The sequence below is a fragment of the Psammomys obesus genome, unplaced genomic scaffold (assembly GCF_907164565.1).
Source record: "Psammomys obesus unplaced genomic scaffold, mPsaObe1.curated_primary_1811, whole genome shotgun sequence".
NCBI lineage: Eukaryota > Metazoa > Chordata > Mammalia > Rodentia > Muridae > Psammomys > Psammomys obesus.
Window position 1 is genome coordinate 23,653,878 of NW_026591086.1, and position 13,401 is coordinate 23,667,278.

At 36.8% G+C, this 13,401-nt stretch overlaps 1 protein-coding gene across 1 annotated transcript in view; it reads right to left on the minus strand.

Moving 5' to 3' along the window:
- Positions 1 to 13,401, minus strand: part of Diaph3 (diaphanous related formin 3) — a 353,851-nt gene that overhangs the window by 153,910 nt on the left and 186,540 nt on the right. The window contains 1 exon segment of the mRNA XM_055609684.1: positions 9,469 to 9,633. Coding sequence (XP_055465659.1) covers positions 9,469 to 9,633 — 165 coding nt within the window.

Genomic DNA, 13,401 nt, shown 5'->3' on the forward strand with positions numbered 1-13,401 from the left:
TTGCAATAGGGGAAAACTAACTGTATGCTCTGGGTTGATCACATGTTTCATGGGAAAAATAGCTATCTTCATAAAGCTATGCTGCTTTATACTCAACAAGTTTGAGTAGTATACTCTGAGACCTGGCCTGTTAAGAAAATCTCTGCCAATCTCTTTTAAAGCTCCTTCTGAAAGTGGCTGTTGAGATAGCTCAGTGGCTAAAGCATTTACTTCCAAAGCTGGTCACATGAGTTCTGGTCTTTGGAACTTGTTAAAAAAAAAAAAAAAGCAGAACACAGCATCTGTAATCACAGTGCATTTTCCCTGGGAAATGGGAAGCAAAGACAGGAGAATCTTTTGAAGTCCATGGGCCAGCTGGCCTGACTGTATGCAAGCTTTAACAAAACTGACACCTAAGGCTGTCCTCTGAACTCCAAATGCACAAGGGGCATCCACATACATGCTCACTTTGTTTTTTCACATATCGCCCATCTCTGCCATTGTTTTGGCAGAATACTCCTTATTAGAAGAAAACCTATGTTTTATCAGCACATAAAAGATACTTTCGACTGGCTTTCACCTCTCCTGAAATAATATGTATCAAAGAAAGTGTTGGGAGTCATGTCTTATTCTTTGCTTTGAAGGATACTTGTCTTTGGCATCCTGTGGTTTCACTCACAGAATGAATACACATATTCACTGTGCATATATACTATAATATTATACATGAACTGTCTATACTCTTTTAAAATCTTTTCTTTCTTTAAGCACTCTGTCTATTCTTTCCTGTGTGGACTCTTGCAGGAGGAAATATCTATTTTGTTTTTCCCTTGCCGTGTTATTATGTTACTCAAAAGTTGTTTAGTACTTAGGATTGTGTTCTCATTTTGCTGAGCTTAATTAGTAAGAATCTTGGGGGGCATGAGTTGTGATTGTCTTTTAGCACAGAGCTCTGAATTAGCTTTTGAAAATAACCTGTTTTGTATTGTTTTGTTTTTCCTAATCTGGGTGAGATTAATATTCCCCATCTCATGCTTATTTTGAAAGCTTTATGCGATATCCTTATTCTACACAAGCCATAGCTTCCAACTTTACAGCTCTTGGCAACTCTGCTTTGCTCTTTTTCTTTAATCCTTTTTGTCCTTGGATATTTCTTTAACTTTCTAATGCAACAGCCAATTTTTGAAAATGGCTCATCTCGGATTATGAAGAAAGCTTGGTAACAAGAATGTAAGAACTTTAAAGTACCTGGATAAATTATTGTAGGCTAGATCTTCCAAAGTCTTCACTAAACACCTGCCTGATAAGGAAAGTTCTCCAGTGTTTAATAGTGTGAGGCTAAATAACAGATCTCATTTAATTTTATATGATGTTGGAGCTCGTCGACACTAACGTAATTCTGGGTACCTTAGACATATGTTTTAGGTTTCAAGATTAAATGAAGGTAATTGAATACTCGTAATTCTAAGAAAGCATTCATATGTTATATAGAAACTTTATGAGATGTTTCTCTGATAATAGAACTGATATGAAATTTGATTGGTTATATAAAATTATTTTTCTTAAAAATGTTTTTTTTTGCCACATACTTGAATGATGGTATAACCTAATGAGATGGAAATCTAAAGTTATATTCTTTTACTTAAATGACTATCTGGCACCAAAAGCTGCATGGCATTGCCTCAGTTGATTCCTTAAAGAGGATAATATATGTGGATATTTCAGGAATTAAAAACATTAATTCATATCTTTGCCTTACATCAAGTTCCTAGTATAAGTGAAAGGTATACACAATGTTATCAAATATCTTTAATTATGTCACTAATTTTAAATATGACTTTCATGAGTATAATCAACCAAGTGCCTCAAGCACATTTATTCAGCCACAACTCATGAGACCCATGTTCTAGCTTCTGTCAGTATCACACACTTCTATCAGGGATTGGGGAGTGCCAAATTTCATAGCTCCTATGAGAATGTAAGTGTTTCTATTCAGAGATGTTGGAATATGATGCTACACTAAGTTGAATGGGAGTGAAGTGCAAGCATCCAATGCAGGCTGGATGTCTTGGCAGGGAAGGAGTCGTGATGAATTAAATATGGAAGGCAAGATGTAGTTCTCAACCTCAAGTCTAGCCATTATTCCTCTAAGGGCTCAATTTACATATGTATGCACATTGTTTTAATATTACCAAATCTAATGAGCTCAGGAATTTTATTCTGGAAAAGAGACTTAGTTTTGTACCTAATTTTCCCTGAAAATTAACCTGTTTTTGAAAGGAAGGTAAGATATATATTTGTCATTTAACATTTGAAAGTAAATTTTAGAATGACTGTTAATTGGGCAATGTTTTAAGTTACATATGAGGAATGGATAATTTCAAATGAAAGCAATAGATTATTTTGTATAGTAATCAATCTTATAAAAAACAAAATTCAAAATCATAGTATTAACTATAAGAAGCCATAGATACTGACTTTTAAAACATTTTTATTTCATCTTTATTCAAACTATTTAAATAGCTTTATATATCCATCTCAATATTTTCAAGCTAATTTAATGTCTTGTATCTTTTTGTTCCATAAAACTAGAGAGATCTCATTTTAAAAAAGGCTTAAAAAGCTGTGTCCATTCAGTTTTTTTTTTTTCAATATTCATGTATACTCAAGGTTTGTAAGGCTCAGATGGACCTCTGTAAGACAAGTTTAACTAAACTCAATTTTTGTTGTTTACGCATTTACTTGATGTCTTGTATCTCTAATTACATGAACTCAATTTAACTCTCCATGCATCCTAGCTGTGGGACGTAGGCAATGTCCAAAGCAGGCTAGTGTTCTGTAAATAAACAAATGCTTATGGGCAGAAGCTGGTGCCTGTGAATGCCTCATGTAGGTGTGTTGACCCTCATGTGGAGGTATGCTTTCTGGAAACTACCAATGGCTTCATCATCAGGAACGAACAGAAAACAGAAGATATTTTAATTTGAAAAAAAATTAAAAAGGATTCTTGTGCTCCAGTAACATTCCCATAATGAACCACGAAGGAAAATATTTCAAGCACATACTCACAGAATTTGTTAGGAATTCAAAAGCATGTGGTTCTGCTTCCCATAAAATATTTTTCTTAATAACTAGTAAATTTCCAAAAATGTAAAAGCAAACAAAATAAAAACCTAGTAAGCTGATTACTAAATGAATCCTATTTTATAAAATTAATAACAGGTTTTTTAATTCTAGTATTACCACATCTCATTTCACAATGCTACCAGTGAGAACGAGTGGGTGTGACACACTCTGCTCTGGCTGAAACAATTCAGCATCTGAACTTTATTCAGATCGGAACCTGCTGACATAATATGACAATGGACAAATCTCCCCTGTGTGGGGAGCTAAACTAGCCCATCAGCTATGCAGATGCTTGTGTTTATCTGACTCCTCCTGAAGTGCCTCTTTAAAGTCAGCCTCAGAGAAATGAATGAATCCCTCATTAGCTCACTAGGAGCATTACTGACCCTTCATAAGTTTTCTATGGATTGGTGTGCAAAACTCGGAGGTATGAAAAATACTTCAACTAGTACATAGGCTCAAAAACAAAGCAGGATACGATTATAAGGTTCTTTCCAAATATAATTAGATTCTCCACATTGTACTTTCTCTCCTTGAGGTGACATAATGTTCTTTTAGTTTCTCCATTGGAAGGCTCAACAGTGGCAAACCAATGGATAGAAAGGTACATGTGCAGTACTGAAAAGTAGGCTGGTGACACCTTAGCAGTTGGCTGAGCTACCGTTAATCCCTTTTTTAGGAAAAAGACAACTAACAACTCATGCATTCCACATGAACCAGTTTCGTTCAACACATAAAAGTAATCCTCTGGGGCACATCACCTTTTTCAATCTTCCCCTACTGTCTCCTATGTCTGTGTCTGGGTAAGTATAGGCAGTGGGAGAGAGGATTACATTTATGTAAGAATGCAATGTTATTTTATGCATTTGTCTTCACTATGCAGGTAACTTCTTCAGTTACACAGGTTGGCATGTGCTAATATTATATATGTTGCCATTGTTATTCAAAAAATCCATCCTTTAATTGTTGTTTTTCTATTTATTAAGCAAAACAACAGAATGCTTCTTTGAGGGAAATACAAATTGCTAGTAATTTAAAATATAGAAGCAGTCTGTCAAATACATGTATTATCATCCTCCTGAGTAAGGCAAAGTAAGAATGAATCTTATCAATAAAGAAGTTCACATCAGTTACAGTGGGTATATTTTCATTGTGAAAAACCTAAAAGAATAATGATTAAGAAATCATCACAAATATTTTCAAAGTTGCAAAGTCAAACAGAAGGAATAATCACATTGGTTAAATAAACAAACATCAATGGATGGAGGGAGGGAACCAGAATATTTTCTTCTATCTGGGAAGCCTTAGCGCTCCAAGTATGATCTCAGAATAGCAAAGGTGCTAATGAAGACAGAAGCCCTATGTGAAAAGGCCCCAAATGCAACTCTGAAGTTGTAAGCCCACCAACATATGCATGGGAAGACTCTTTCTATCATAATCACAGAGGCTGGCTCAACACCCCACCATAAGACTTGTACATGATTTCCTTTGCCTCTGACAACATAAAACATATCAATCTACAAGCTTCAGGGGACATTCAGGACATGTTAAGTCCTTTGTCCTCCTGCTATTCTCACACAGCAGTTAGCACAAATGGCATTCAGAGCTGACCAGCATCAAATTTGTGTGATTAAATGGTTGGCCAAGAAAGGTTGTGTTCTAGCTGTTCTTGAAAAACAAAACAAAACAAAACAGAACAAAAGAACCAAAAAAACACCAGTAAGATGCTTTCTCACTGGATAATGGGATAACACTTTATTCCCTTAGACTGAGACTTGAGGAGAAATTGTTTTTTTTTTTTATTTGACCAACAGCTACAGTAAGATGCTAGGAGTCATTCTTACTTTGGTATTTGTTCACAATATATATTTCAATTATATAAACCCAAAACCAACTAATCTAATATTTGCCAAATATATGAATATCGCAACTTAATTGGATGAAACATAAGTCATAACCTGTAGAATTCATCTAATGCCAGAGCTAAACACAAGTTGGGTGCCTGCTCTGCTCACAGTATTCTATATGGAAACACAAAAAAGCGGAAAGATACTTAAAAATCCCGGTGTTGGTATAAAGAAATAGGAAAGACGAGCTTATCTGTTATATGCCCACAGCTAGCTTGTTGCAAGGCTTTATGTGCATTTGGTCGTTAATTCCACTACATGCAGTTACTACATAGAGGCTTAGTAAGGTTAAGTAACTTGCAAGTTACTGTCACGTATAATCTACAAAGACACAACTCAATATACTGTACTAGATGCCAGAGTCTGCTCATGACCACTATTCCCTCCTATTTATGAAACAACCATGTTTCACAATGGAAGACAGAGAAATGAAAGTAAAGTCAATCAGATAAAGAATTCACTAAGCTCTTATAATATAAAGATTTAACACTTCCCTAACTTAAGAGTATTCAATAATAATAACAACTTTAAGGCAAGGGCTGTGTCCGGCTGCCTTCTAAATCCTAGCCCCAGAGTGGAAGGTCAGGTCTCAGGGTCTTACACACTAAGAATAAGAAATGGATGCTTAGTGCAGTGCCATCTAAGAGAAAACATCCATATCCTCAGCAATCACTTACATGCAAAAGCTGCACAAGTCAAAAATCATTCCAAGTGAGTCATCTGACACTCAAGACCCGGAGGATTCACAGTCCTAAAGTATGTTCGAAACACTAAATAACAGATTTTTTCATAGCGTGTATAATTTGGTTTAAACATTACAGAAAAGGAGCTTCACAACAAAAGGAGCAGCAGAAATCTTGCTACGTTAGGTGCCCTACAAAACAAGTGAGGACCGAGACCACACTGCTGAGTTTGTAACAAGAGTTGAAATGTGCTAATAATGTAGAGTAAGGAAATCTAAGAGCAAAAAGAGTTTTCACTGAAAAGGAAGTAACATCAGGTAAAATGACAACATTAAAGATAACATCCGGCAATTCAGACCAGGAGAGTCAAACCAGGGCCCAGACCTCTCCTAGGATACAAAGTGGGGCAGGAATATACATTACACCTCAAGGCTACATTGGCAAGGACAGAAACAACAATTAGGTTTAAATATGAAGGCAAGCATGAATATGATTTTGCTGTTGAATAAGATAAGGGAAGATATGAGGTCACCAGCAGGATCTGAGAACAATAACATGCTGTATGCAAATGACCACTTCAAATCATGGCATCATCTACTAGTGACAGGAAGATTGGTCACAGCTCGTGAAGAGCAAACCTTAAACAACTCACAAGTCTTAACTGATGAGTAGTTTTAAAGAAGCAGGGTAATAAGTGCATGAGTACCACTTGGTGGAACTTGATGCTGGGTAGACCACCAACTAACTGGCACAGCCGACAATTTGCGGTTAATATTTCCAGCCAGCATCTCCAGTCTTAACTTAGTGCTTGACACAGTCCCACAGAAAGTTATTGCAGAAAGGCAGATTCGCACCCCCACACTAAGCCCTTCTTCATTCTCTCCCCAATCCTGGCCAGGCTTCATGTTAACTGTCCTTAAAAGAGAACATTTTATATTCTGAAAGTAAAATTGCCCTGAAATAATTCCTTCTAAAGCCATCGATGGAGATGGCACGTATGAAGAAACCAAGCATGCTGTGTGCTGGCACTTACCAGGTTGTAAAAAACAAACAAACAACAAAACAACATCAACCCACACCTGAAAGTCATTACTTCCAACTTTCTTGCAAACTTAACAGCAGGGTGCTTTAAGCCACTAAAGTGCAGGATTCAAGGTTTTCCTTGTTGCTAAAATAAGATGACCTGAGTTCCATCCTTTGGACCCATGTATTCCAAGGAGAGAACTGACCTCCTGACCAAACTGTTCTCTGACCTCTACCCATGTTCCACTGCACATACCTCCCCTCTACCTAGTGCATAAGTAAAATACAAGTCTAAACAAAGAATTTGCAGGTAGGCAGGCATCAGACATGTTGTAGCTCCTCTCAACGTGGAAGCCCTTTTACAAGAAGCCTGAGCTTCTTCCCGACACATCCCTCACTTGTAATGCTGGCCCTCACAAAGCACTGTGGGGACCAAGTGGGCCTTCGTGTGTCCATATAGTACACAGGGGCTAGAGAGAAACTAGTTCTCAACCATGGGTTACTTTGAGGTTTTTTCCTGGTGTTTTTGGGGTTTTATTCCTGGTGTTGATGGTAAGAAAAACAAGGCCTAACAAAATTCCATTTCCTCATTTCCTCAGCCCTCATTTCTGGAGAAGCTGGATCAGCAGCTTTAAACAGACTGGTGCCCAATAAGCACACAGCCTTGTGGAAGAAAAGGGCAGCAACACAACCTTAACCCCCATGTTGGGATTCTTGGTTTTAGCATGTTGAGTTAAAGCACTGTCAAATGAACAGCTGTTCTTCACAGGAGCTACAAGATCTTGAAAATTTCCCCTCTTGGTCTACATGGCTTGTGGCAGCAATCTGGAACAGATGTTGCCTCTTTAGCTATTGTAACAAGGCTCTTATGGAACAGAAAAATAAACCTGAAGAGGAATATACAGACAACTTAGTTGTGACCGTAGTAACACTTAGAAGAGATAATGTAAGTTGGCCAACAGTATACTACAGGGACTGGACTACATAGCGTTTAACTGCTAAAGTTCAAAAGCAGAAGTAGTTTGAAAACATTTCAGATAACTGATTACAAATTAAATGACTTACAACAAATGACACTGGCCATGACCTTTATTTTGGGAATAAAGGCTACATTTCAATTTAGTCCAAATTGAAAGTGTTGAAGATAGCACATATTTACTGGTTCATGCAATACAGGCCTATATGGTATAGAACCAGGATCCAGACAACCTAGCTCAGCACGCTGACTCCTTGCTAGCTACATAATTATGGCTGAACAGATTTCTCTATGTCTTAAGCAAGGCATCCACTGATCACCTGATACTACTGTTTACCAATTTTTAAGTGAAACATTATGTATTAGATACACATGGTAAATAAGAGAGACCTAAATCCTAAATCATAGCAGAGGAAGGAAAGCCTGGAAAAGATGAGTGGAAAGAGGTGAATGTAATGACCCAGCTAAGAACAAAAACAAAAACCAGAAGACGCAGTATTTCAGGCACTGAGCATGGATGGTAGAGTGGCCTGAACTAGAGCCAGTTCTCCATAGAAGCCAGCCAAAGCAGCAGTAGGTCTGGACCAAGGACCTGGTACTGTCCTTCATCACATAATACAAAATAAACCTTGATCATTTATGTACAGAATAGATCAGTCTAAACAAATGAAGTGATACTGATGTCACTCTGGAATCCAAGCCTACTTTTCTCAAACCACAAACCTTTTAAAAATTTACTTCTACTAAGTGTGTTGCCTCCCAAGTAGTTAGAAAATTCAAAACAGTGTATTACACAGAAAGTGCACACACACGTGTGTATCATAAGACAGAGTTAGTACAGAGCCACTAATTAAAACAATTCAAAGGACCACTGAATTTTGGGAGAAAACAGAATGAGAAGTGTTAGTAAATAAAAGGGGGTTTTCATTAAAAGGTCATCAATTCATTTTTACGCAATTATAACCAAATCCAACAAAGTTAGCAATAAAGTTTGCCTGAGATTTAAAAAGCAGCTCTTGAAACCCGATCTTCTTTTTCTTTATACTTCAAAACTTTTAATCCTCACAAACATTTGCTGAAATATAAAAATGACTTCCCCATTTATAACAGTTTTTCCCTTGCCATACTGAATCCCCCGTCTCCCAAGGGAAGCAACAATACCTTCTCACTTTAATATGTGTGTGTGGCTTTTTTCCCCAGCTAATCAGCTAATACTTTTCAAAAGATCTTTTTAATACTTAAATGAAAGGATTCTACCTCAAAGACCTGACCTCACTATTAAAGTGTCTGAAGCAAACCATAGGAATGTAAAATCTACTCAAAGGGAAATGGCAGGGAGCTTATTGTACAATGCATTAAAAAAAGAGGGGAAAAAAAGCTTCGCAGGAGCTGCATGGAATTTGGTAAAATTATACCACAAAGATACAAATTGATCTTAAGCATAAAGAAGCAAATTCATAGCCAAAAACTTATTATAAATGTACTCTGTAATCAGCCAGGAGGGGGCCTGTATGAAAACCATCAGAATTTGTCACGTTTTCAATCAAATTTTCTGATTACAGTTTCATGTTTAAAAAGGCCCAAAGGGAACAAACCACATATTTTTCAAAAGATTTAAAATTTGAAAAATTTAATGCTAATACCCAACACCAGCAAAGGTAGGTTTCACTGCAAAAACCAATAACAGAATTAAATAACACAGTAACAGAGAGAACAGGCAAAAAAATTATTACAGGAACACTTTTCAGGAAGCAAATGAAAGATTTTCCCATACCATGAATGTAGTTCTGAAGTTGTTCAAGTCATTAAAAAACTCTTCCACAGAAACCTTCTTCATGTCAACAGCATAGTAGCGCATTGCACTCTGGTACAATTGTGTCATGTTGTCGAGGAGCTTGGAGAGTTTTTCATACTGCTCTTTTGCACTGACAACAAAGCTGTATATATTTAGTTAAGAATTTTTGAAATATACAAAGTTGGGAATATAGATAATATTTGATATTGTTACTGGCCACTTACTCAATTTATACTGAAGATTTTAAAAGCAAGATGGTTTTATAAGTTAACTAATAACTTCATTATGCAGGAATATTGTTGACTTAAATTCTTGTCTATAAAATTCCTAGTTTCCTCAACTACATAGTACATGATTGAAATTTATGCTTGCACACACAAAACATAGTGGGCAAAGTTAGAGACAGATATATGGAATTGTGCTTTCAGTTTCTGACAATAGAAATTTCTGACAATAGAAATCATACCATTCTGAAAGTCACTATAGTAATATGAGAATGGTTCAAAAACCGACCACAGACTATTTTTAATTTCACTACAAAACCAAACCCTGCCGCTAACATCTGATATAAAGTCATCACACCATACTCTGCCGAGAGACTCTTGGCGTATTAGTCATGCTGCCCAAAGACACTTGTAACAATGTGTTATTTCAACCTTGGTGGGAAGGACCTCCTCCAAAACGGCAAACAAGAAGACACTTGGACACAGAGTTGAGATATAATGTAATGGTTTAGGAAGAACCTGCTTTGTTGAGGGTCTTTGAATGATTCTGTTCCACTCTCCTTTTCTGCCCATATAACTGCTTATTAGGCTTTGAGTTTTAATGATAACCACAGCACAAATACTATTCATTTTCTCCCAACATGTAGGAAAACGGATTGCCAACAATCCATTTGTTAAACAGTTTAAAATAAAGCAACAGTACTTTTATTTTGAGGTAAGAACTGTAAGTAAGGAAACATCAGAAGTACACCTGCATATACTTAGGGCAAGAGTGCAATTATATTAAAAGATGGGATGGAAAACATGACTAAGAGCCAGAACTACAAAAATGACATGGTTTTATCCTAACAGCCAGGAAGTTTTAAAGTTAATTTTTTTCTTCTTATTATTATGTATAAAACAATTTGCTCCAAAATGAAATGAATTGGAGCTTTGAATAATGGGAATTACCCAAAATAATAATAAAGTCAGCCGTGATTAAACTAAGAAAATTTTGGAAATAGCGAGATTAATCCTTAGACATTTGAAAAAACTGTCAGGCAGAGCAGTTATATAATAAACTGGTTATATGAATAAGGTATACTACTTTAGAGCCGAAAGTCCCCTCTTTTACGGGACAGTGAACGAATAATTATCATCTCAAAGAAGATCCAAAACTAGATGTCCTTGTGACAACTCTTTCTTAATCATTTTATTAATTAGTTTATTCACTTTCTATCCCAGCTGTAGCTCCCTCCTTCATCCGCTCCCAATCCCACATCCCTTCCTCATCTCCTACCATGCATCTCCCAAGTCCACTGATAAGGGAGGTCCTCCTCCCACTAGCCTATCAGGTCTTATCAGGGCTGGCTGTAATGTCTTCCTCTGTGGCCTGGTAAGGCTGCTCCCCCCTCAAGTAGAGGTGATCAAAGAGCAAGCCACTGAATTCATGTCAGAGACAGTCCCAGTTCCCCTTACTAGGTTATCTACTTGGAGACTGAGCTGCCATGGGCTACATCTGTGCCAGGGATCTATGTTATCTCCATGCATGGTCCTTGGTTGGAGTATCAGTCTCAGAAAAGACCCCTGTGTCCAGATTTTTTGATTCTGTTGCTTTCCTTGTGGAGCTACTGTCCCCTCCAGGTATTTCTATCTCTGCCTTCTTTCATAAGATTCCCTGCACTCTGCCCAAAGTTTTGCTATGAGTCTCAGCATCTGCTTTGATACCATGCTAGTTATAGTTTTTCAGAGGTCCTCTATGGTAACTCTTAAACCCAACTCAGACAAAGTATCTAAGACTGGCAAGCTGATTCACATCTGTAAACTCAGCAATAGGTGGGCTGATCCAGGATTAACACTATGGATTTGAGGCTAGCCTGGGTTTCAAAGTGAATTTCTGTCTAAAAAAAAAAGAAAAGAAAAGAAAAGAAAAGAGGCAGTAAATGTGTGTTTATCAGTAATAATTAGCTGAATCATTTTTCCTAGCATCAAATTCTATATTAGTTCACAAAAACATAGGCAACATGCAACACAAAACACTTTTGATATAATGCAAAATTATTCACACACACACACACACACACACACACAAACACACACACACACTAAATCTACATCATGTTTTGAGAAATCTATTTTTCCTTTGTCTTTATCAAAACTACGAAGAATTCCTCACATATCTCAGCTTGAATCACTGTACTTGTTCTATTTGGAAGATACACGAGGTGCAGATCCATGTTCATATGATCTCAAAACAAGTCATTAGAGCTAAATGAAGCACAGCTTGGGACTGTAGCCCTTGTCTACTTCTACTGTTGACCGTCGAGCTTCTTCCACAGATAGAGTCCACCTTGTTCACAGACCACTATTGCCATCACCAGAAACACACTGGTTCCATGGAATAGGGAAATAGCTCAAATGGGTAAAATGTTTGTTGTGCAAGAAGAGTGAGGTCTCAAGTGGGGATGGCCGAACCTATGTAAAAAGCCAGGGCAGTGGAAAAGATCAATAATTCCAGAGCTAGTAGGCAGAAAGAGTTATATACCTGTAACTCACTGTCCAACCAACCTAGCCATATGAGGTAATCCCTAGGTTTAGGAAGAGACCGTCTCAAAATATACATTGGAGAAATACTGAGGAAGACAGCAGAAATAAAATTCTAGCTTCCACATACACAAAGATGTAAGCGTGTACACAAGTGTGTGCATGAATGCTATTTACACAGGTACACAGATGCACATGCACACACATGGAATCACAACCCTTCCACTAACGTAAGGTTCAAGAACCAACTTCAGGGAGATCTATATACCTAATACCTTTGAGGAACTCATTTTAGAATCCAGGGTCTAGCCAACCATTTCAGGAAATATTCCTAAGGTCCCTGTCCATCTAGGTTAGACAGAACAGTATTTACAAAGAGTCTGTGGTCTGAAATGCACATTATACAATGTGGAGACAAGTAAGTATAAAAAGACAAAAAACCTCCCTAAATAATTAAATGAAACAAATGAAAATTTCCTTTGTTACACAGCAAGACAGATGTGAGAAAGGAGAAAATCCTGGCTAGGAAGGTGTTCAGCTAAAAGATGTAGGCCATTATGTATAAAAACAGAACACCAAGCTTTTGGCTGGTGGAGTAAGGTCACTGTAAATTAGATTCAAGGAAAACCAGGAGGGAGATATTTAATTCAAGTCTTTAAAAGCCAATATAAATAAGTGATAAAAATGAAGAACAAATAAAGAAAAATTACAAACAGATAGTGGCCACACAAAGAAATTCAAGAAAACAAAGTCCGTTTACTCAATAACCCATCCCCCCATTCTTCAGTTAGGTCATGAGTACACAGAACTATTTCACACATTATAATGTAGTTTTACTTCTTTGACAACACCCCCACCACACACACACAAGCTTTTAGATCCTTTTCCTACAAAATGTTCTTTCTACATACAATGTTAAATATTGTAGATAGGAATCATATGATGAATTTACTGGACTAGTTTTAACATCTACTCTGTAATTTCAAAAACATGCAATGCTATCTTGTACAAAAACTAAACCAAAAATGAAAGGAAGGTAGGGAGGAAGTTGGATTTCGATGATGACACATGAAAAAGTATCAAAAATTTCACATAATTTGTACTAAATATAAATACATTATATATATATATATATATATATATATATATATATATATATATATAT